The sequence below is a fragment of the Rhea americana genome, unplaced genomic scaffold (assembly GCF_003343005.1).
Source record: "Rhea americana isolate MKP2758 unplaced genomic scaffold, rheAme1 scaffold_2, whole genome shotgun sequence".
Classification (NCBI taxonomy): Eukaryota; Metazoa; Chordata; class Aves; order Rheiformes; family Rheidae; genus Rhea; species Rhea americana.
This window is the reverse complement of record NW_028186149.1, coordinates 14,586,545-14,609,920: the sequence shown is the minus strand read 5'-3', so window position 1 is coordinate 14,609,920 and position 23,376 is coordinate 14,586,545. Positions and strand designations below refer to the sequence as shown.

Below are 23,376 nucleotides of genomic sequence, written 5' to 3'. Positions count from 1 at the left end.
TGCCTGCTGAAGATGGGCAATAAAGTTCTCAGTAGCTTTTATTGTATTTTTCAACTATGCGTCACTACGTATTGTAATTCTGAACACAATAAGGCAAATCAGAACTGGAGAAAGTGAATGGAGAAGATCCTTTTATGTCACGGAAAAATACAGTAACTTTTACAAAATGGGAAGTAAAAGTTTCAGGTGAGTACAGATGGCTGCTTAGCATTCAGGATACATAAATACTGAAGAATTTTTATATACGTGAATCCTTTTGCTTGTGTTAAAGGAGTCAAACATCAAATATTTGTCCTCTCAGATAAAGCAATTGTTAGGCACTGGAGTTTTAACTGAACTCACCCTCTGCATTTTCTAATGCTTCTCTAAGAAATAATAGTTATGTTCATAGTTTAAAAACAAGCAAAAAGATTCCCTGATACTTACTCCCTATTCTGTGCCTTTAGTAACTCTGTACTTACCTAAGTATTGGCATCACCTCATCAGCAAAGTACCTGAGCAACACTATGGGTAGTACATGAAATGAATTTGCAATTTATCAGTGTTCACAAGTAAAATGGATTAAAAGCTTTATTTAACATGACCCAGTAGGTCACTGATAAACTATGCAATGAGATCTGTAATGCTGGAAAAAGCAACAACTCAAACATTTGACACAAAAAAGCTCACTGTAAATTCAGATTCTATATTGACCCATGCAAAGTAGAAATCAGTATGAATTTTTTTCATACATATTGTAGTGAACATATACAGTCTGGCCAGCCATTGCTCAACTATATTTTTATTATTTTATTCAGCAAACTGAGCAAAAGCAWTTTGATTTTATGCATATAAGGTAAATTAAGGATCACATACGTGCTTATAGTTTGATCTTGCTGCTGCCATTGGACTCAATTACAAGCTTTTTGAGTTGTCTAGGATTCAGCCCTTGCTCACAAGGCAATAAGCATTTATTCCCATTAGACACTTCCAGTGAAATATAAAATGCCTTCATGAACTTCTGATTAAATCAACACTTTGCAGGAGAGGCTCTAACTGAATTTAACTTCTGTTACAATTCTTTACCTAGCTCCATTTTAAACTGGAGTCTACTGTGTTTTCCTAAAAACATGGTAATTTCCCTAGATCTAGTTGGGAATCCTGAAAAGTACCTGAATGGTGATTAAGCTGCACTCCCATTTTAATGTTTCTATGCTCATCACTGAGGCTTCCCAAAGAGTCTCCCACCAGCAATATCCTTTTCTTTGCATTTTTTCTTCCTCTAAAGAGTTGCCCCACAGTAACTAATTTTTATATTTCCAAGATTGATAAATAAAGGGATTGGTAGGGTCATACTATTTAACTGGGTGTAAACTGTTAAAAAGTTCTAAAGCAGAGGACTCAAAAACAGGATTTTAAAACATACAGTGTCCCCTGTAAAATGAATATTGGACCTGTTCTTCTTTCTCCCTCAAAAGTTTTAAGCTTTTTTGCAGATTTGAGTTGGAAAAGCTACACAGGGCGTTCCACAAATTTTTGGACTGGGTACCACAAGAGCTCAGAGTTAACTGTTCAGTCAACAGAACTGTTCTGTGGTCAGAAGAGGTTTATGATACACTTTTTTTTTTAATTTGCAATTCTAAAACCTTTCCACTAACCTTAAATTAGTAAAATGTATCTTGACATATTATAATAAGCGTAGAGGGGAAGAGATGCCAAGTGGCTTGGCTTTAACTTTATGCTGTCCTAATGCTGTCACTGGGTGACTGGAGGGGATACTAGAGCTGCATCTTCAGTACACTGTGAGCTATTCTGACAATGGGTTGTGGTGTAACCATGAAAACCCACAGATCAGATGGACTGATCTACAAGAAATTTAATTGAAAGTACTGTAGTATTTAAACTATTTATGACACACACACACACACACACACATATATGACTACAAAGCTGTGTATATCCATATATATAGTAGAACAATTCACTGTACTGATCTAGTATGATGGCAAAATACCCCTATTGTAGTAACAGCTATAGCTACAGTCTTGTATTAGTATATTGCAAACCTCACTAATGCAAGCGAAGTTATTTATCCTGGTAGAAGGACAATTTATTTATAACTCTGGATACCCTGGAGCAACCCTGCTACAACCATGTAACTCTGAAATCTCTCAGTTCTCAGGCTGTCACCTAAATATGGAGTAGCAGCCACTCGCAGCTGACCAGCACTTGATGGTGTAAGCACTCTCTTGCCATGTCTTCCAAGAAGGTGCCCAGAAGCCTTTGCAACTCTTGCAGCAAGGGGCAGTTCTTAGCCAGAATCATCTGAGAGCACRTCTCTTGAACTAGAGATGTCTGGCAGCACGGGTAGCTGTACCCAAGCTAATTAGCTTGGAGAACAACAGTAACAAAGACATGGGAACGAAGACTTTGGTGTGAGCTATACAAGCCCTCTGGAGACCTCACATACTTAGTTGTCTAGGGCGTGCTAGAGTTGAAATCATCCTGTCTTCATATAAATGTTGCCTGAGCTAGCTAGACTAAACTTCATGTAYGCCAATCCACATTACAGTAATACTTAGTAATGCTTGGCAGCAGCTCTACAGGTTTACCTTTAGCTCCTCTACCTACTCTTCATATTTCTAATAGAGTTCAGTGCATTTATAGACTAAGTACTGGACTGAATTTTCTGTTAATGAGTCAAGTTCAAAGCAGTTGCTTTGAGTCAGCTCAGATGGCGATCTTAAACACAAATACAATTTGGAAAAAGGTAAGTTCAGACAGATCGAAATTGAAACAATAAATATATTTCACAGAGTGAATGCTAAGCTTTGAAGAACCAGTTCAACATTGTCATATGTACAGTAGAAGATAATGTGCATAGTATACTGTTACTTTATTTTGAAAGACTAGGTGCCTGTAAATAGGTGGCTTGTGATCACTGATAGCCAGTGATCACCTTAAGTCTAGAAAAAAAAGTACATTTCTGAATTAGAGTATAGACTAAGAGGAAAAGGGAGTCATAAATACTGCAGTTTGGTGCCCCACCATCTAATGTAAGAACTGATAACAGCACTTTGCTATTCCTCTGTGTATGAATAGATRATTCTGTGCTGCAATGGCACAGCTGTATTTCATAAACTTCTTGTGTATTATTATGTTGGACTTGTGCATGATTTTCAGTAGACTGTGTTCCATGAAGCATAGCAACTACATCTGCACATCAAAATCTGTTCTTAAATTGTTATTTTAATGAGATCTTTATATATTATAATTAATGCATTACAAATTTAATACTGTATTTATTATCTCCTAAATTACTTTGCAGAGCTAAATAAGCAAAAATTTATGTATTCATATTTTTATATGAAACACACTGTATACTACTTACTAAAGACTGAATCAACATAACAAGACAGTTGTTCTGAAGTTCATCAGGTAAACTGGCAAAGCTTCTCTCAGACAAACACTTCACAAAATGTTTTTGTACCCATCTATTAAGGGAAGAAAAAGAAAAAGTGTCTTTTTCAGGTAAGAAATAGATGAAACAATTTTTCATCTTCACTTGGTAACATTAAGTGATCCCTATAAAATATTATGAGGAAAATTGTTTAAAACATGAAAATTTAATAAATTCAATCTCTCACGATAAATTAATTTCAACAGTGAACAGAGAAATGGAAGACAAACCACAGTATATTTTATTTTACTTACTTCATACAGGCAGCATATAGGTTTTCCACTCCCAATGAATGAGCAATAGCCATACATTCTAGCACAGGTTGCTGCTTTCCAGGAACAGGCTACAGTAGTTCAAAAATTATCACAATTATTGTACATTCTTACTTACACAAACTGTACAGAAGTACAATATCTTCAATTCAGTCAGAAGAACTGATAGTTATCACAGTATTTAAGTTTGTCTGCTTTTGTGCAGAACAGGAAAGTCATCTGCCTCCATACAGGTCAAAAATATAGCATTTAACCTAATGAACCTATTACAAGAAAATGCTCAACTTTAAACAGTTGTTTATTCTTAAACTCCCTTAAATTGAACAAAAGTATTTTAAAAATTTATGCACATGAAATCTGATATGCAAGTATACASTATTTCCATATTCCTACTCCAGTTAAGAACAAGTTAAATGTATACATTGGAATGTATTAAATAATATGCCATGTAATTTAATAATTGATGCAATGGAATACTGCTTTTCAGCAGGTGTGGATGACAGGTTTCCATAAATAAGTGGATGGTACCACAGACTTATCAGTGGTCTCAGTGAATTTAAAATATCCACACAGAAGAACAGGGTCTGCTGTTGGCCACACAGCTGTTAACTATCCCAATGTGATCTGTTAAGTAATGAGATTGAAATTCTTCCCTTTGGCTAACAAAATAGCATGAGAAGTGACAGATCTAGACATACCTTTTGGAAAAAATTGCAGTAATCTCTTTTCAAAATGTAGATAGCTACTTCTTTAAGCCCATCTAGCCCATACATATCTGCAATGCCCAATATGCGACTAAAGAAAAAGCAGTAACAAGAGGAATCAAAAAAGAAATCATTTCGATATATACATTTTGCTTACAAGACAATTTGCACACTAATTTCACTTCTCCATTCAATCAGGTGTTTCTGCAGGAAATACACTGATAACCAAATACGAAACACTCCAAAGAATAATCTTCGAATGGGGACAGGTATTAACCTAAAAATAATCTCCCTAACCACGRACTCCAGCCTATATGAAAGCCTCAACAACTTCTTGAAAAATGCTCAGTTTATTTAATGTTAGCCAGTGAAAAAGATACTTGCACCAGCAGTTTTGGCTTTTCATAGTTCTTCTTTTCAAGGGTTACATAAAATCTTAGTGATGACATAGTATCTGAGAATTACATCCCTTTCAAATACTAAAACAACCACGGTGAACAAGCTATTAATTTTGTACACTAATCAATAGCATAAAATTATTTTCTGTATCAGTTACTGTTTTAAATGTTGACATTGAGGCATATTATAAACAATACTATATTTTAATTTAGGTAAGTTTTAACCAACAGTTTCTAAAATTCAGAAATTGTAGGGTTTTATTATTTAGTGGCRAAGTTCAATAGCTGATATATAAATTATTTCAGGGAGTAATTATACATTTCAGAATTTATTTCATTAGTTTAGAATTATTGTAGACTAGCAACTTAAAAATAGGATTAGAAACTATAGCAGAAAAAAAAAAGTTAACAGTTACATTGGGTGCTACTTTTCTCATATAATATTCCAAAAATTGCTGGCCCACCTTTTCCAGTAGCTGCTGAATAAACAAGATTTCTTGAACAGCTTTATTTTTAGAATTTCCTCAAGTATGCTTAGCTATAATGATCACCACATCTGACGTCTTTGTATTTATACTAGATGAATAAGTTTGCTTTTGACTCTTAACTGAGAAAATACAGAACAGGTATAAAGTGCATTTCAAAATAATTAAAACTTGACATATACCCAACATCAACTTTGTCTGGAAAGTCCAGAATACCTCCATATATAAAATGCAAGATGACACTCATTTCTACATGGTTTATGCTGCAAAAAAAAAAGAAAGAAAAATATCACTACAAATAAAGGCATATCCAGAATAAAAACTACCACTTTTTTTAACTGAAGTAGTTGGTCAAAAGACTAATATATCATACAGCCATTCTGTGAATGGAAGGTAAACAACCCAATAAAATATTTCCTGTCTCCAAGATTACTGCAATGTAAAATTATCTAAGGGATAGCATTGTGGGTTTTGTTGCCTACTCAGCAGTCTTGGTGAAACTTTATAATACTTTAAATCTTTGTGATTAGTCATAAGCAGAATAGTACCATATACTAGTAAGATCTGTGATAAAATTACCTGAACTCTAGATTATTTATTCCAATAACATGCAGAAAAGATTTTTTTTTAATCTTCTTGAGGCCCTTTACTAGTAATGACTTAATTGTTACGTAACTGATTGTTTCAAAATCATTCTGTTATTTTTAATTCTTGGTTTTATGAATATATTTAATAAAATACATTAAATAGTTTTATTACAGTGCTAAGGAGAAAAGCTGCATCTCAAAATATTTAGAAAAAGTCTTTATGGCTATATTCAGAAGAAATAAGGAGAAGAAACCTGAAAGCACTTCACAGAGTTGCCATTCACATCCTTGCATTGTTCCAGCCCCATAATGAGAAAAGTCCTAGAATATGTATTTTTAAATGGTGGACACAGTCTTCCTAACACTACATTATAGTACTTATGTATGGACATCTCAGTGTGCAATTTTCACAACCTAAAGATGCAGTGTACTTCAGTGTAAGCTAGTCATGGAAATGGAGCTAAGACTTCAAAACATTAGCCATGTTTAAGCAACAGACATCGATGACTAAAAACAAAAGAAAAAAAAAAAACAGTTGCCACATGCTAAGCAGCAAAATCAACACAGTTGTCTCTCAATATATTAGCACACAGGAAAGCCATAAAATCAGCAAGGAGGAGTTTCCCTGCTGTCTTGACAGCTGTTATCTTATGCAAAATTTTCATTATTTCAGAGTAAGCCATATGTACTTTATTTATAAGTGTTTAAAAAGACAGCATGAAAATCTGCACAAAGCAGAAAAATGCAATACAAAAGGTATAATAAATACAGATGATTTTTAATACTGAAAATTATATGACATTGGCATGAGAGTACACTCTTATAGCAGAGAAGGCCTTTTCTCAGGAGAAAGCCTTTACAGAAAAAAAACACTAAAATTTCTTTGATAGAAAATAACAAATATGAAAATCTRTTTCAGAGAGAGAAATGTAAATACCAGAGTAACTGTTGACTAGCAGCCTCTAAAACATTCACTACATAYAGCATAAAGATAAGCAATCAATTACATTTAAAGTGTATTGTTTTTACCAGCATTAAAAAAATAAATGAATCAACAAAAAACCCTTCATGATTCTGCACCTGTGAATATTATTTCACAGACAGAAGATTAAAATGATGAAAATACAAGAACAAACCACTTGGCCAAGCAATTCTATATTAAAACTAAGCAAGTATATTTTGCAGCACTGTAAGAGATATAGTTCTTCCTGAAGAAAGCTGAATCAGCCAACACCACACAAACTAAAAAAGCAAATACGCAGAAGTATTAGTTTGCTTTTAGAGAAAACTTGAAATATTTTGATTGATTTTTGTGATACTGAAAAGAACTAAATTGTTCCTCAATTTATCCACAAAGTCGTAAATATTCATCCTACACTGACAGCTCAGTTATATTTCAGCACATGCACAAAAAGCCATTAGAAACAAGCATGCTCGTCAAAAGTGTTTCTTAGTGTATGATGCTGAAATACTATTATTTAACACTATTTATGAAATCTAATTGCTTGTCTTTTTATCATAAATACGATACTTTTATTTTACAACTAGCTGTGAGAATAAATTATTCTATCCAATCATTTATGGTACTTTTCATGGTGTGTGTGACAGGGGGCAAATAAGAGAGAAAGGCAAAATAGGCTGTGAATACTAAAACATGTTCCACAAAAAAGGATAGTACCTTTTTTTGTCAAAAAATCTTCTTTCTTGTACATCTGACAATATTAACACATACATTTCAAACAGTGTTTTTGTGCTGAGGTCAAAATGCTATTCAGGAAATATATCACAGAAAAAAATGTCAAGGCACATTAATCTCCAGTGCTCTATATGCAGCACAGTTGCTGCATATTTGCAGTGATTTTAAATTGCCTACCTTTGCCTGCATGACTTGCAAAGACGACACTTACCCTTGAAGAGTGATGTGCTCTTGGGAGCTTTCAGCCCAACTTCCACTCAGCATAGCAGCAAAGTAACTAGATCTGGCACATAGAATGGCCCTAAGAGAGGAAAAAGTAAACATTATTCCACTAGATACAAATATTTATTATGAAACTCTTTGATAACATTGACTTAAATCTTTTCYCTTTATGCATTAAGGTGTCATCGGATACTGCATGCCTTTTCTTTCAGTAGGTTTGGAATTTCAAAACATGCTAAAGAAAAAAATTGGTGCTCTAAATTTCTCAGTTAAAGCTCACTTCTAGTATGACTTTAACGTTCACACAGAAGAAATCTATCACTACAAGCATTCTCTTTTTACATAAAACTAAATTGTGAATTTATTTCTTCTACCTTTTTTTWAAAAAAAATCAAAAWAACAGTATATAACCATTTTATACAGCACCATTTTAGCCAAATAATTATATCCTGAATCTGTCTCAAATTCCATTTGTATTAAAATAAGTCTATTTATTAAAATGAAAAGGTAAGTATAAAACCTCTGCCATTCCAGATCAGCTGCCCATCTAACCAGCACATGCTAAATGTCAAAAAAAAACCCTTGATGCTAACATAATCCAGCCACATGATCTGTGTTTCCAGCATTATTCGAGAAGAGCTATGAATTACTTCTGTTTAGACTATTATCCTGTATTTCTATAATCAAAAGGCATAACAAGATATAAAGAGGCTTATCTGATTTACTACTTCTTCCATGAAAGACAATAAAGAAACCCTAGGCCAGGAGTGTACCTAGTTCATCTCTACCAATGTTAGATTCTTCAGAGATGACCTTTGCAACAAAACTTCCTTTCTTAAAGTAGAAATGCAAGGGCAAAAAGGAAGAGGATAGTCAATTAAATCTGCTTTTGATTTTAACCTTCCATATTTACCCCACTTATAGTGTCAGCCTTTATACATTTTATCTGGCCTACTGTAGCTGTAGATCATATGCTCATACATATGAGCTTTTCTGACACTTACTAAGCTTCTGATTATTTATAAAACTACTTCGTTATTTATTTTCTGTAGCAGAAAAATCGAAGTGTTCTTAAAAAAAAACATGCATGAGAATACTTTCTTTTACATATTTGATATTCGTTGGCTCCCAAAATATTTCAGTGCACTCTCATTTTTGTGTAGTAAGAAGAATGTTATTTACCATCTCTTTTCCATTCATCATATACTCTAGAATTTCTTATAGCATTCCCTTCTTTCTTCTTCAARATTCTTAATACTTCAAATTTGAAACTTCTCACATATTACTCCAATGATTCAGTTTGTTAAAGTGCTTCATATMTGATTAAATATGGCCATGCTTAAGTTAATATTACATCACAACTTTGAGTATGTGAAATTCTGAATTTACACACACACACACACTTTCTTGTTCTTACAAAATACATTAATTCAGRATCATGAAGATACAAAATACAGTATCTCCAGTACTATCAGTCTCTTCTAAATAAGTTTTAGTAATGAACAGGRTTAGGTCAACTACAAGGCTAAGCATAGTTGAAGTGGATATTTCAAGAATTCATTTTAAATTAAGAGGGGCTACTCATACTTTTGATAAGTRTGTATTACTTAAACATACAACAGTGATAAAATAATAATTTATAAAATACATGGATATAATAATTTATAATATACATGGACATACCAAGTGCATTTGAAGCCTGAAGTAAATTTATCTGTACTTTCCTGTTGTCATGATTTGTACCACCAAGTTTTTTACTGAACAAATTATGTTGCTAAGTGCAGAATTCTTTAGGGCCTAGAACAAAGCACTAGTGAGACATAAACTTTGCAGCCCTCCTCCTTACACTTTACAAACCTATTAGAAGTTTATAGGACTTCATGGAAAAAAATTAAGGACTACTGAGAAAAGTGGTCTTTGTTTACATGCATGTATTACTRTTTCCAGTTTGAGAATGTCCAAAAAATCTCTCAAAATAAATCAATTACACAGGTGCTTTCACTACAGTTATACCCGAAGTTAACTTTCCTTTCTTGATTCCTACTGTTCACATGATGTCCTGAAACAATCATGTCTTGCAGCTGCATCAGAACAACCTTGTTTTCTCTATGATTTACTGCCATGTATTTTATTCTGACTAGACAAGATAYATTACTCCAGGCAGTAAGTGCTTTAAACTGAAGAATCTCTGCTGATTGAATATTTTTAAGGGAGTTTCTTTTTGCATTGAAGTATTTCTTTCTCAAAAATATGGAGCTGAGAACATGCCCTCTTATAGAGTAGATCAGAGGGAAAAGAGCTATATCTAACTACATTCCACTTTGGAAATTCTCCATATATCCTAATCTTATTATTAAAAACAAAGACCAAAAAAAAAAAAAAAAAAGACTCACCATTATAATCACTATGTTCCAATATCTTCAGTAAAGATACATGTAATGTAATTAATATAACCCCTCCCCAATTTGCGTTGAGAAAACATTGAAAATAATGGGGTTTTTGATCAGCTCTATTTTATAAATATACACAATATGAACAAAAAACCTTTCCAATTTGCTATCTCAAAATAGAGCAGACTAATATCAAACATACAAGTAAAAAGAAAAGGATATTGCTCCTTTCTCAGCTAGAAGTCATGATTTTCATGTGGTGTGRAACTTTAGATCTAAAAACACTGCTGCCCTCTTAAAACCTAAGAACAATTTTTACATCTGCTTGACTCGAGTAATCAAAGCAAAATCAGATTTTGTGTGCACAGATTCTAAAGAKCAGAAAAAATATTTCAGCCGCAGAATTTTTATACACGTATGGTAATTTTATTCAGAAATAACAGGTGTATAAGTTTAAATATAATTTTTCATTTTCTTCCAAGAGCACAGATCTCTTAAAAAATGTTAGCAAAGAAAACCTAGTGTTTATACACAGGTTTATACTWGTGTCATACGAGTACACAACAATCTTAAAAGTACTAAAACTCACTTGTTTTCAGAATAATTGCAGCTAACAAAATAATTTTCATTAGTAGCAAAGTACGTCCACCTCTGACATGAAACTAGAAAAAATAGTTCACACCTGAAGAACATCAGCGATAATTTACTAGATAGATAGCACCAGCAGTGTTTTATTTTAAAAGGATGCCTATTGAAATACTTTATGCTAAATACTTAATGTATGTACCTGTGAGCTTGAAACTCTTTGCCTTCTGCACAAATAGTAATATCTGGACAACAACACTTCCTGTAGAGCATCATTAAGTCTTCTCCTAGTACAGATGCAGTTTCTAGCTTGGAATWACCTGCAGGTGGCAGGAGAAAGAGTTATTTTGAGTTCTTCTAGTGTAGGCTAGACTATTGTCAGGGTACAGATAATTTAAAATATTTTAAAGAMGACTCTGGCATCATAAAAAAATATAACATGGCATATTAAAGCTAGAACTTTTCTTGAAAGGCTTTTCAGACACAGCAATGGGAAAATGCATTATACTTGTCATTTTGAACTGAGATACTGGAAATTTGACCAGTGTTTCACATTTGATATAGGTGGAAGAGTGCTACAGGTATTCTTTTAGAGGATTATGCAGCCAGTTCATTTTTCTACAGATATGCTATCACACTGCTACCTCTCAGTTCAAGAAAAGTAGACTCTGAAGAAATTTCGGGTCATGTAGTGTTACCAAGTTCTGCCTGAAACAGTATGTGGTTTGATCCTACCTTTTTGTATATCTTACTGATAGGTGTAGCAGCCAACACCTCTGGTGTAGATGCAGTTATACATTGCTAATGTTACTTATTTCATTCAGAGCTGTAGTAGGGAAGACTAACATTTGAAAGATTCCAAAATCCCTAAATTAAAAACAGTGGAACTAGTAAATTTTGCTAGGAAAGGAAAGAAATTGAGAGATTATATACTATGGAAGTCTCATGCTCTCAGGACTCAAGTTTGCAGACAGCATAAAGGCTGGACACAATGCAGGTGCACRCACCCGATGTCTGACGTGCTGTCAGGTTTCCACTGGTCTGGGAACAATTCTAGCCAAACTTCTATAGCAGTTCATTTTTCAAGGTGTGAAAGAATGAAGTGGACCATAATAATGAATAACCATACTAGCTGTGTTACAACAATAGCTATAACCTTTTCCCACATTTTTTTTTCCTTCAATAACAGTTTTGGGATAACTATTAAAATCAAAACAAATAGAATTCCATACCTACCTGCTGTAGCTTTTTTGCTTTCTGCATCGGCTCCTGGAATTTCTTCTTCAGTAGAAGGTGAACAGGCGACTTCTTTTAGCATAGCTCCACTTAGAGAATTCTGCTTAATAGTTGTTCTTTTGTCATCTCCAAGACAATTTACATTTGTTATCTGAGTGTTCTGAAGAGCAGCAATCTCATTTTCTTGTATTAATTTGGGTCCCAATATTTTTTCCATCATAGCTAGTTCTTCGGCTTCTTTAAGATTTATATCAGATGAATATACAAGCCTAGAAAATGACACTAAGTTTACTCCTGTAGTTTTTAATTGACCAAAACAAAAAATCCAGCTCAAAATGACAACATATCTCGTTTAACAAGGTTCATGAACAGAAAACAGCAGCTGGACTGTACAGTGAGGACAGCTTAGTAATAATTAAAACTCTTTAAACAGTGTCTCTGTGAAAGCAAACAAATGTTTTGTAATGGTTCAAAAAGCAGCACTGGTACATTCTAACAAATTATTATCAGGTTGCAAGGAACAAATTTTCCCTCTCTCACTTAACTTTTTTTTATTTAATAAAATTTTTGTCTGCTCTGCATTGCCTGTTATAATTATCTATTGGCAACAGCAGAATGAAACTCTTTGTTTTGTTAAAGACAGCTTGCTGATATATAAATCTTAATATGACCAAGAAAAAGCATTTGATTGTCCCTTAATATCATCATCAAATTTACAAAAACAAAGTGTGAAAAGCTTCTAACATCAAAATTACAAATACAGAAYTGTAAGAAAATTTTGAAATTTAAATTTCAGTTTCAAAGGATATTAAACGCTTGGAAGCATGAAAATTTGCAGTAAAGATCACCCAAAAGCTTTCATTTTCTCCATTTAGTAATTGCAGCTTCCCACTTTCCCATCTGTTTCACCAGCTTATTTTTGGATCAAGATYTGGAAAGGCTAACAAAGCCTGCAGTATGCAACTGCAAAGATCTCTTATTTATAGAAAGATACTGCACTTAATCACTTAATGGAGCCTTAAAAAGTGAATGCATAATATGTTTAATCAGTGGTTTCATACCAGACAGATGAAGTTAACAAAATTTAACAGAAGAGCTACAGTTACTCTGGATTTAGCAGACATATAGATTTGCATTTAGTCACTTATTCTRTGGCAAAGAGGATTTATTGTTAAGAATGGGGACACAGTAACTTGAATATGCTGTTTGAACATTGTCCTCTAAATAGGCAGAGAAAAGATACAAAGAAGCAACCTTCCTTCTTACCTCTTATATTTAAAGGATTGAGTTATGTAGATTTGTTTTGTGTAATGGGGTAAGGGTCCTCACCAACAGATGAATTACAAGAAGCTGTGAGGAAGCTCAGGGAAATGGGAGTTTTGATATTTTGCTAGATTTAGGAAGCAAGGGCCAGGAATATGTGGAAACAGGAGAAATGAAATTTCATGTTGAAATAGTAAAGCTGGTGTYCTTGCTACTCTCTTTACTGAGACTGTTGTACGTAAACGTGCCTGTAAAACTTCTGCCTTGTGAACTTGGCCCAATCCTGTATTGCTTTTCCAATTTACAATGCTTTACAACCCCACATAAATTATCATGAGAGATCAGAGAAAGACAGGTAACAACTATTCTTTAAAAACAACTAACTATTCTTTAGAAAATATAAGACTATGACTTCCAGACAATTTCCCACTTGACTATGTTTCTCAGTGTTTAACATCTGTATTTTACAGTTCTGTTGCAGTAGGACTCAGGAGCAAAAAGTCAGAGTAGAACTCCAAATGACCTAGAATTTTCAGAATTTCAATGATGTAGATAAAGTTTAGTTTTCTGCCTCTTCAGGTTTGTTGACTGCATTAGATCTTCCAAGAAACACCCATGTTTTTTAGAAACATGGACAATGCCACTTACAGGCACGACTTGACAAGAAAAAAAAAATCATTCCAACATTCTCCTTGCATTTTTAGCAGATGCAAACAAATGCTACAGTTAAAGTAGTAATAAACTGGTAACATATACTGAATGTGAAACAAAGTGCAGGAAGGTTCCTAGTATGGGTTTATTAAAAAGTAAACTGCCATTCTTAGGCAGTTAGGTTAAATTTGTGTTGGAATTTTATTTACCTTTCCTTTGTTTTGAGATCTGTGGCATATTCAACATGTAAAGACAGTACATATTGACTTTGTACTTTGAGGAGAAGGAAGGAGAATTAAATACACTTTTGCCAAAAAATCATGATTTTAACATTACTGCTTTCTCATTGCCAGTGACTAAAAAAACATTCACAGGGAATGTGGTAATCTAGGCAATGAGACAACAGTCTTCTGGGAATCCTGGATCTTTCAGACTATCTACATAAGGAAGCTCAGGAACACAATTCTGTTGTCACTAGGCTTAAGGCAATAAAAGTGGCACCATTATCAAAACTAGAAAGTGTATGGGGTTCTGCAAATAAATCAAAATGACATGCTGCTAAACTACAACACAGTAATTTGTTTTTAGATCTGAAAAGTTACTCCACTCAAAATATTTTTCCTTTAAAGAGACACAGGATGGGGCTAACTAAAAATCCTGCCAACAGTACTGGCTCAATTACTTTCAAAAGCTCAGCAAAGTATCTGTATATCACATGAGAGTCCTGTTTCACACAGACTGTAATTCAGTACTTTTAAAGTCTGATGGAGCATGTACATTATTCTACTTCACAGACACCAGTAATGTTTTTAGCACGTCTTTTAGACRTGTTCATTATTTCAGTTAAATCCCTTTAACTGTTCTTTCCAGGAGGGAAGATTCTACAGTTTCTTTAAAATGATTACAGAAAACATTGCTTTGCCAACATTTGTTGTTTTAGGGACTCATTTTTAAAGGCAGAATGAAGTTTTCTAGACCATCTTCTACAGAATATCAAATTACGCTTTTCTGTTTAAGTAAAAGCTACAGAAGTACTTCATACGCAGCAAAACGCATAGTTTACGCGATACTGTAAATCTATCTCTTTAAAACACAGTTGTAAGAAACCAGGACCCTTGATGCAGACTTATGCTGTGAACAGCTTTTGCTGTTCTAGACCACCTGGAGCAGTCATCATTCTTTGTGACATCTTGGTTTAGTATGTTTAAGAGGTTATGTTTCTATAAAGGTGTACATTTCTTTTATAAATCAGGAGCCATTATTAAGAGAAAGAAATCTTTGAACTTGACCAGCTTTGAACTGAATTAAGTATTTACAGGAAAGCAGCTTCCCACTAGGAACACGTAAACCAGTGTTTCAATTCTTTCARCATACCTATCTGATGAAGATCAATAGAATGAAGATAATACTCACTGTGGTCAGCTTCTCAGAAAGTATAACTAGTATTATTTCATTTGTGTAACAGCACATGCAAACACTGTCTGAGGAAAAGCAGGTACTTTGCAGGTAGCTTGCAAAAATGCGAAGAAAACCCAAAATGGCCAATGTTAGATTATTTTAGTGCATTAAATCATTTCGTTCAGTTTCATTTTTGAAAAATATCTTGAAATTAAGCTTTCTCTCATTCCACATCACTTTGGCTAAATTCTATGGGAGGTTTCTCAGATAAAGATCTCTCTTTAAGGCCCATCTATTTCTATCGATTGCAGATGCATGAATTTACATGKTCTTGAAAACCACAGTCTCATTAGAAGCACAGTCATCTAGTTCTGTTCTCAAAACAACCAAAGAGTCAGAAATATTGATTAGAAACAAATAAGGCTTGTTTATGCCTTATGTATGTTTTATACCCACTAAAAAAAATTTGAAAACCCATAATCACAAAAATCCTAGGATAATATTTGAGTTAAAACAGAGTTCTGAGTTATGGCCCACTTTTGTTAGTTATCTAAGATAAAAAGGTATCTGTTCTTASTGTGGGCCACATCCACTGTTGGCAAGATTGAAAAGATCCCAGACAGAAATGTTGTAAAACACTAGCACAGGAAGGACAGAGCAGCAAGGGGGAGGGAAAAGGCAGACTTTAATTTAATGAGATACMATATTTAAATATATGAGGAACATATCTTTGATATCATTTCCAAAAATACCTACAGTCACTGAAATTAACATTATTGCCACCAAACATTACTGAAAGCTGTAAGGACAGCCAGTCCTATTGTCTCAAAGCAATCGTGAGCATGGCTGAAAGAACACTAGATTTAAGCGTTAATCAGCTCTAAAAAACCTCCACCTATTAGGCACCCACCTTTTAAATCCTCCTTATAGAAGAGCTGACTTGCTCTCAGAGTTGAGTTACTCACTGAGAATCCATCTGGAGGAAACTGTTACCTGCCTTCTTTCTCCTCACCCACATTCACCTTAAATGAAGTTATACGCACACATGCCTTTCCGACCACGGCTAAGGGCTTTCAGCAATCCATACAAGCTCTCTATTCATCAGTGGCACTATAGAAATGCTTTTGAGTTCTTACATACTCACTGTGTGAGTGTGTGTGTTGTGGATATGCCCAGATTCACACAGAACATTAGGAAAGAGATTACAAACCAGGCTTGAACAAAGACTTTGATGCCAGGAGAGAGGGTTTTGTTTGTTTGTTTTTGTTTTTTCCTCTTAAATCCAGCCAGCAACACAAACTAATTTCTAATTCAGAAGTTTCTTCATCATAAACACTTAAACACACAGATAGGATGAAGCTGCCAGGAAAAAAGCCTGCCATGTGTAAGAAAGGGAGGTTCTGCTGTTTGACAGTGCATCAGCTTGTATGTCCTGAAAGAAAGAACTATTGCAACTTTAGAATAAAGGGACAAGTACAGACCCCCAGAACAGGTAGCATGGCCAGTAACAGAATAAATGGACACAGATAAAACGTAAATCCTACTTTTTTTTAATTACAAGTTGTACAAGTATTGTGGATTGTTTTTCAGTAGGGACTTCATATAGCACATATCAAAACTTCAAGTAATAACTAGATCAGCACTGAAGTACCTTCTGTGCATGTATTAAAATAAATGGTAAAACTGTGTTATCACAATAAAATGCCAAAAATAAAAATGAGATCTATTACTAACTTTTGCTGATAAGTAACACTGAAGGTTTAGAAAGTCTATGAATTCCTGCCCCCTGTTTAAATGTGGGCAGGTTCTGTGTAAGGACTGAAGTTCTTAGCAAACCCAGCTGCAGGAAATACTTTTGTGCACCATTATTTAACCTTGGTGAACTTGCTGCACACCTRTAGCAGTGAGTCTTTGCTAATACAAATTGAGCATGTTACCTGTGCAACCCCAGCTGAGCAGAATCACTTAAGATCCTTGCATTTCCCTTCCGATTTGCTAAAGGAGCCATCTGTTTGATTTTTGTAGCTAAGAYGGTTACTTTAATGTAATTGATTTCTTGAGAGGAATATTTCAGTAATTTCTTCTCATGAGATGCAACATCAGCTACTTCACTAGCTCACACAGATGCCAGCTACATTTTCAAAGTCCTCATAAAAGCTATTCATTTCAGCAGAAGAATCCAGCCCTTAGGCAATCACTGTTCCAGTGAAAGGTTTCTGCCTTTTTCTTATAAATCTAATTTCCTTCCTGCTTTTTTTTTTCTTTTTTTTTTTTTTTGGCATAAATCCATGGCATTGAGATGCAGTATCTTCCTAAGCAAGAAATTAACATCATATAAATACTGAGCATACTGCTACTTGACAGTTTAGCTTCTCAACTTCCCTTGTGAAATTGATATTACATATAAACATGAATCAATAATAATAATAAAAAAACTAAGAAGAGAAAAGAAAAACTCCTTGTTTCTGTGTATGTGGAAAAGAGATAAAATTGTCAGTTGTGATTGTTTGGCATGTGTTTGAAGCCTGTTTTCATCAAAATAAAGTAGTCATCATGAAGCTTTTTCTTTACAGGATATGGCATAAAATGTAAACTACAAGCTTCAAGTAGCCTCTTACTTATTCCTTTTCTCCCACCTTCCTCACTCAGTAAAGTCTGATAATGCTTAGTGTCTAGCTTAGCTCATGTTTTTAACACCACAAAATTAATGTGGCACTGTGCTAAAAGTCAGAGAAGATATGGTCATATGAGCCAAATCTATTAAGTTAGAACAGCTTGGCTAACCAGAGGAGAATATTCCTTAGTCCCTCCACTTTGGAAATACACACTTTGATTTACARTCATTTGTTAGGAAGTTTCTCAGTATTCTCTGTTCACTGAAAACAAGCTTTTATAGAGCATTTTAATTTCCACAATCCAGYATTTATAGTTTTACAAAGTTTAAAACATCAAATCACACATCTTGTACTCCCCATATTTATAATGCCRTGTTTATTAATTCCATTTGCTCTGGGATGGGCAACTTTTTTTTTCTAAGCTGTTACTCAAAGATGTTATGCATAGGATCATCTCATTTGCATTTTTCGTCAGATATGAACACATAATATGATATGAGGATGTGTCATGCCAGAGTAGATTGTATAACTCTCAGAATTTCAAGAACACAGGAGAAAGCATGCTCTTCTCTTTCTGAAATAGACTGGTCTGCAATTATAATGTGGAAGCCTGTATTTTAAGGGTAAGATGGCTGAGGTGTAAGCATAAAAGAATTCAGCGTACATCCGCAGAAGTCATACTTTTGTCTCCAAGATGGCTGTTACCTAATAGAGACAATGAAAATAGTCAGCTCACGATTAGGATCATCTTATACAGAAGTTGTTTAAGGAAGYATTTGCCATTTCCCCTACTTTATAATCCAACACTATGGAATTATAAATGATGATAATTTTTAAAAATACATTTTCAAAAACACAGTCATGCTGTATTTGGTGCAACTGCTTTATGAAACCTCACATGCAAGAGAAGGCCAAGCTAAAAATAGAGCTAAAYCGTCATCTTCTGTAATACCAGTCAAATATCCTGTAGTGTTGACAGATACTCTTCCTTCTGGCTACTTTTTTTTCCTTGCACATAGGAAAGATTGACAGATGTAAGCAGGTGTGAGATTGCAATAGGTGTGACTAAGTGACAGGTGAAACTGGAACAATGTTATAGGATATCTGTTGCATTAATAGTGGTTGCTACTATCTAAAATTTATTCTGTAGAGGAAGGATGTATGTAGAGTACAGAAAGAAATYACTGTCATGCTCTCTAGCAGTTTATCTTCAAAAATGTTTTTGCTAGCACTTTTGCCAGGGATGCCACTAGATGTGGCATCCCTGTACTAATCAACACARAACTGCATAAATATAGCAAGGTCAAAGTCTTGGCCAATCTACTCCRAATCAAGCGTTGATGCTACAAATTAACCCCCATGGCAGTAAATGTCACAATGACAATTGTATTCCTTTGTATTTGATCTATATTTATTGCTTTTTAACTTCATCTGACTGTCATTAGGTCCTTCTCTGTCCTTCCTTAAATCAGATCYGTTCAATATACATATCAGGAGACAGTAAGAATAATAACTAAAWTTTAATTTCTAAAGTTATGTTTTCCAGACTGAAACCTCTTTTTAAAATAATTGAGCCAGTACTGAAACACTTCAATGTAATTAAGCCATACAAAGCTTAGCATAAACATAAGCTTATTAAAGGAGAAAAATGACATATTGCACACAATATAGAATTATATACACTAGTAAAGAGATTTCTTCTCTAGTAGTACAATGGAAAAAAGATTTAAGTTAATTATATCCCCCCTTTCCATCTTACACCAGCATGCAAGTTAACATTTATAGTAACATATTTAAAAATAAGAATACTTATCAAATCAGGGTTACAACTACAGGAAAAACATGGTTCAGGCACAGGGTATTCTAAGCACAGACAAGCTTTACATATTGCAGTTAAAGTTCTAACAAGTCTGTCAACTGAGGACAAGTATGTTGCTTTTTTAATCCTACCCAAGTCTGGGCAGATCTTCATGAGGATGACAGCACACCTATTAATGACACCTAATGACRTCTGGGTTCTAAGTTTCAGGCCTGCACTCTGAAGCACAGATTACTAGAATACTTTAATGGAAAAAAAAAAGTATTTTCTAACCACTTCATTTATAAAAAGTTTTATTTTGGCTTAATCAAAAAACAGCTCTACCAGCCAGCATTTTAGTTAAAAGTACAGTAGAAATATAACGGATTAGAGAAAAAAAATTAACAGTAAGAACTACAGACCTGCTTACACAAAGAAAGTGCTACAGAGCTGAGACCAAATATTTTAAGAGCATGTCTATGTAGTACACATACTCCTGCCCTAAAGTTTGTGATCCCTAACACTCTTCTGCAGAATTAATCTCACATAGATATGCTTTGACTATGGTGTGTATGTGTGTGTGCATGCACGCACAGAAGCACGTAACRCCTATTCTTTCTCCAGATATGTTAGAAATTGTTTTCTGGTTTAGTTACTGTCTCTAGCAATACATCTGTAAAGTGGTATGAATTAATAAAACTAGGTTCCAAATCTAAAAAGAAGCATTATTACTTTTTTCCATCTTAGCATTATCAAGAAATAAATTCCCCTAACATGCTTTAGTTTTGACAWTCCATCCTTACCACAAAAGCTAATCAACTGAAATACATATTTTCTATGTCTTTGTATACTTTCTCACATTTGATGGGACAAAGGGTAAAAAAAACAATTTTTCTCTCAGAGGGCAAGATATTAATGATGTATGACAGATTTGTCCTTTAGAAGTGCTATGCTGCTTGCTTCTCTTGAGGCAGCCTGCAGAACCCTTGAGCAATCATCTGACATTGGCATGCCTGCAATTGGTGACTCCTTTCAAGTGGGTTTAAGAGCAACAGAAAGCTACAGGAAAGCAGACTCAACATTTATCTAGCTTCATCAGGCAAAAATCCTAGAGTGAATATATCTACAATATAGACATTGTACTATCTGTAGTGACCAACAGCTTCTTCCTGGTGAAAAAGAGCTCCTTAGACAGTGCAAGTATAGGAAGGGAAATGAACCAGTACTCAGTTGCTCATTTATTTCACTTGGAGGTTATGGKGCAAGATCATCATGAAGTTAATCCTGTCTCCTGTACTGCTAAAAAATACCTAGAAGTTCAGGAACAGGAGCTGCACAGCCGTCAGCATGCAAGTGACATGCACCCTCTGTCTTGTTTCTCCTGACTGAGACACAGAGGCCCAAAGGGAGTATCCCTTGGGGAAGAGCATATTTACTTGGGAGGTTAGAAAAAGAAAAAAAAAAGAAGAATTAAACACAGATTTTAAAAAAAAAAAGTTTTGTTACAGATTTGATGAACTCTTCTATGCTATTCTAGTATTGTTTCTCCTTTTCTACAGGAGAAATAATATTCATAAGCAAAAAAAGCTATAACTTTTGTAGAAGACCACAACTTTCTCTCCAAGACAGCAGCTCAACAGTAGSTACAGGTCTTTGCTCATCCTGGTGACACATGTGCTTCAAGAACTAGGGTGGCTTCCAATCAGCTTCAGGCTGTAGTTCAAGGCATCCTTTGGGGTTTGTGAAGATCTAATTTACTTGCACTTTAGTGATAAGAAACCATTGAGATTCAGCAACCACTGATATTAGCAAAGTCATCAGTTCCACAGTGAAATTAGYCTCCTTCCAATGAAAGCTGTTTCCTTGCCTTGGTCCAAAGCAGTTCAAGGTGGTCAAACTTCTGCATTTTATGACAGGCATTTTCAYAAGATGTGCTAGGTTACAAGTTTGTAAAGCTTAAGTATTAAACACCATTGAAGATTGAGTTAAGAACAACCTGCAAAGTGCACTTCATTCATAGCTTAAAATGTATAGTGAGGTTCACTATAAGCCTCTAAGCTATACAGATTGAAAAAATAGAATGTTTATGTTTAGATGAGCTGTTCCAAATTTAAAAATGTTTTTCAAGACTAGTGCTGTACTTCTCCTTGGAGAACCTGCAGGATTCTAGAGATCACTATTTGCCTTCCAGCAAATACAGACAAAAGTAAAAGCAAGTATCAATGAACTGTAGATTTATTAAGTGCTTACCATGAAGAAAATGACAGAATAACAACAGTACTCAATTAAAATTATTAGGAAAATATTTAATTTGCATTATCATGTCTCTAGAGAGTGCACTCTGTACCACCACTTATGTGAATATGAAGCAAATTAATGAAATTGAACTAAGAATAACGGCTCTTTGGAAAGACTGAAACAAAAACATCTGTCAAAAAAAAAAAAAAAAAAGCTACATCCACTTTCATTTTGTTGATGCTCCCACTAGAGACTTTGACATTAATTTGTCAGCATATTCAACTGCAGCGTTTCCATGAAAGAGTTACATCTAAAACAATTCCTCCCTGTTAGTTTTACTACCCTGAACAGACATTTTTAGCCATCTGCTGCCTCATTTATAACTTTCAGGAGAGAATGGATGAGGTAAAAAGGAACAGGTCAGCCTAAGTTGCATTTCAGGCACTAAACTTCAGAACTGCAATGCYTTTCCCTTCCCGCATCTGTTTGGAGTCTGAAAGTGCCTACATTTTCAAGCACATCCAGAGTCCCTCTCAGGAGTCCCACAGTGGCTACCATTGGGCTCCTGTGCATGTCCCAAACTGCTTACTTGCTCCAATAGCTGTGCTGTTAGATAAAATACAGATGGCACCATCACAGCCTTGTTAAAGGAAAGCAAATGCTGCTCAGTTCTTTGAGAGACAAATTAGTGGCACAGAGTTAGGGAAGACTGCAGGGTCCAGCAGAGGTTCCAGCCAACATCTTTGATGTACTTACCTGCAGTCTAGATTGGGCAACTGGGATTTCAGATACATGCTAATAGCTGGCAACGGGAAAATCCTGCACTCTGGCCTTGCACCAGTTGTCTTGCTCTCCCACAGGAAGCTGGCAGCCCACACACAGCACTGATGGCTTGGCACACCTCGGTCTGGGATCCSATTTTGGGCAGAAAGCTCTGCTCTCTGCCCTACAGCAGGGATTATTACAACTCCAGTGATGACCACGCGATTTCCCACTGAATGAGTCAGTCAACGGTCCTCTTTCCTTTCCAAGTCTGTATTTTTTCTTTTTTAAACAYGACAAGAGTGTTTTCTCTTTGCTGTTTTCATGATGTAGTCTTGTTAGCAATAGTGCTAATACCTACTGACAATGTTAAGGATATAGCTAGGATTTTTGCTGCTTTTTCCTCATTTTATTACAAAGCCTTTACAYACCACGTGAAACCACCTTACAGTGATGAGTATATGGGCATGCTGTCTGCAAAGGGAGGAGTGCAGAGGTAAATAAACAAGCTGCCGGAAAGTACTCTGCAAAGTACTCTGCAAACACTGCAGGAGACGTGAAGGCTGCGAAGGCAACACGTTGAAGGGGAGAGTTTTAAAATAGGTGTTAGACTAGGAGAGGAAAAAAAAAAAAAAAA

General features: G+C 34.8%; 1 protein-coding gene across 1 annotated transcript in view; it reads right to left on the bottom strand.

Moving 5' to 3' along the window:
- The window catches only part of BTBD8 (BTB domain containing 8), a 37,209-nt gene extending 13,873 nt beyond the window's left edge, over positions 1-23,336 (bottom strand). Inside the window, exons 1-8 of the mRNA XM_085303557.1 lie at positions 22,734-23,336; positions 12,015-12,283; positions 10,981-11,098; positions 7,793-7,882; positions 5,481-5,561; positions 4,410-4,506; positions 3,694-3,782; positions 3,371-3,473 (exon numbers count right to left, since the gene is read on the bottom strand). Of these exons, the coding sequence (XP_085159683.1) occupies positions 3,371-3,473; positions 3,694-3,782; positions 4,410-4,506; positions 5,481-5,561; positions 7,793-7,882; positions 10,981-11,098; positions 12,015-12,283; positions 22,734-22,771 (885 nt within the window). The 5' untranslated portion in view covers positions 22,772-23,336. The remainder of the gene's footprint in view (positions 1-3,370; positions 3,474-3,693; positions 3,783-4,409; positions 4,507-5,480; positions 5,562-7,792; positions 7,883-10,980; positions 11,099-12,014; positions 12,284-22,733) is intronic.
- Between the last annotated feature and the right edge of the window lie 40 nt (positions 23,337-23,376).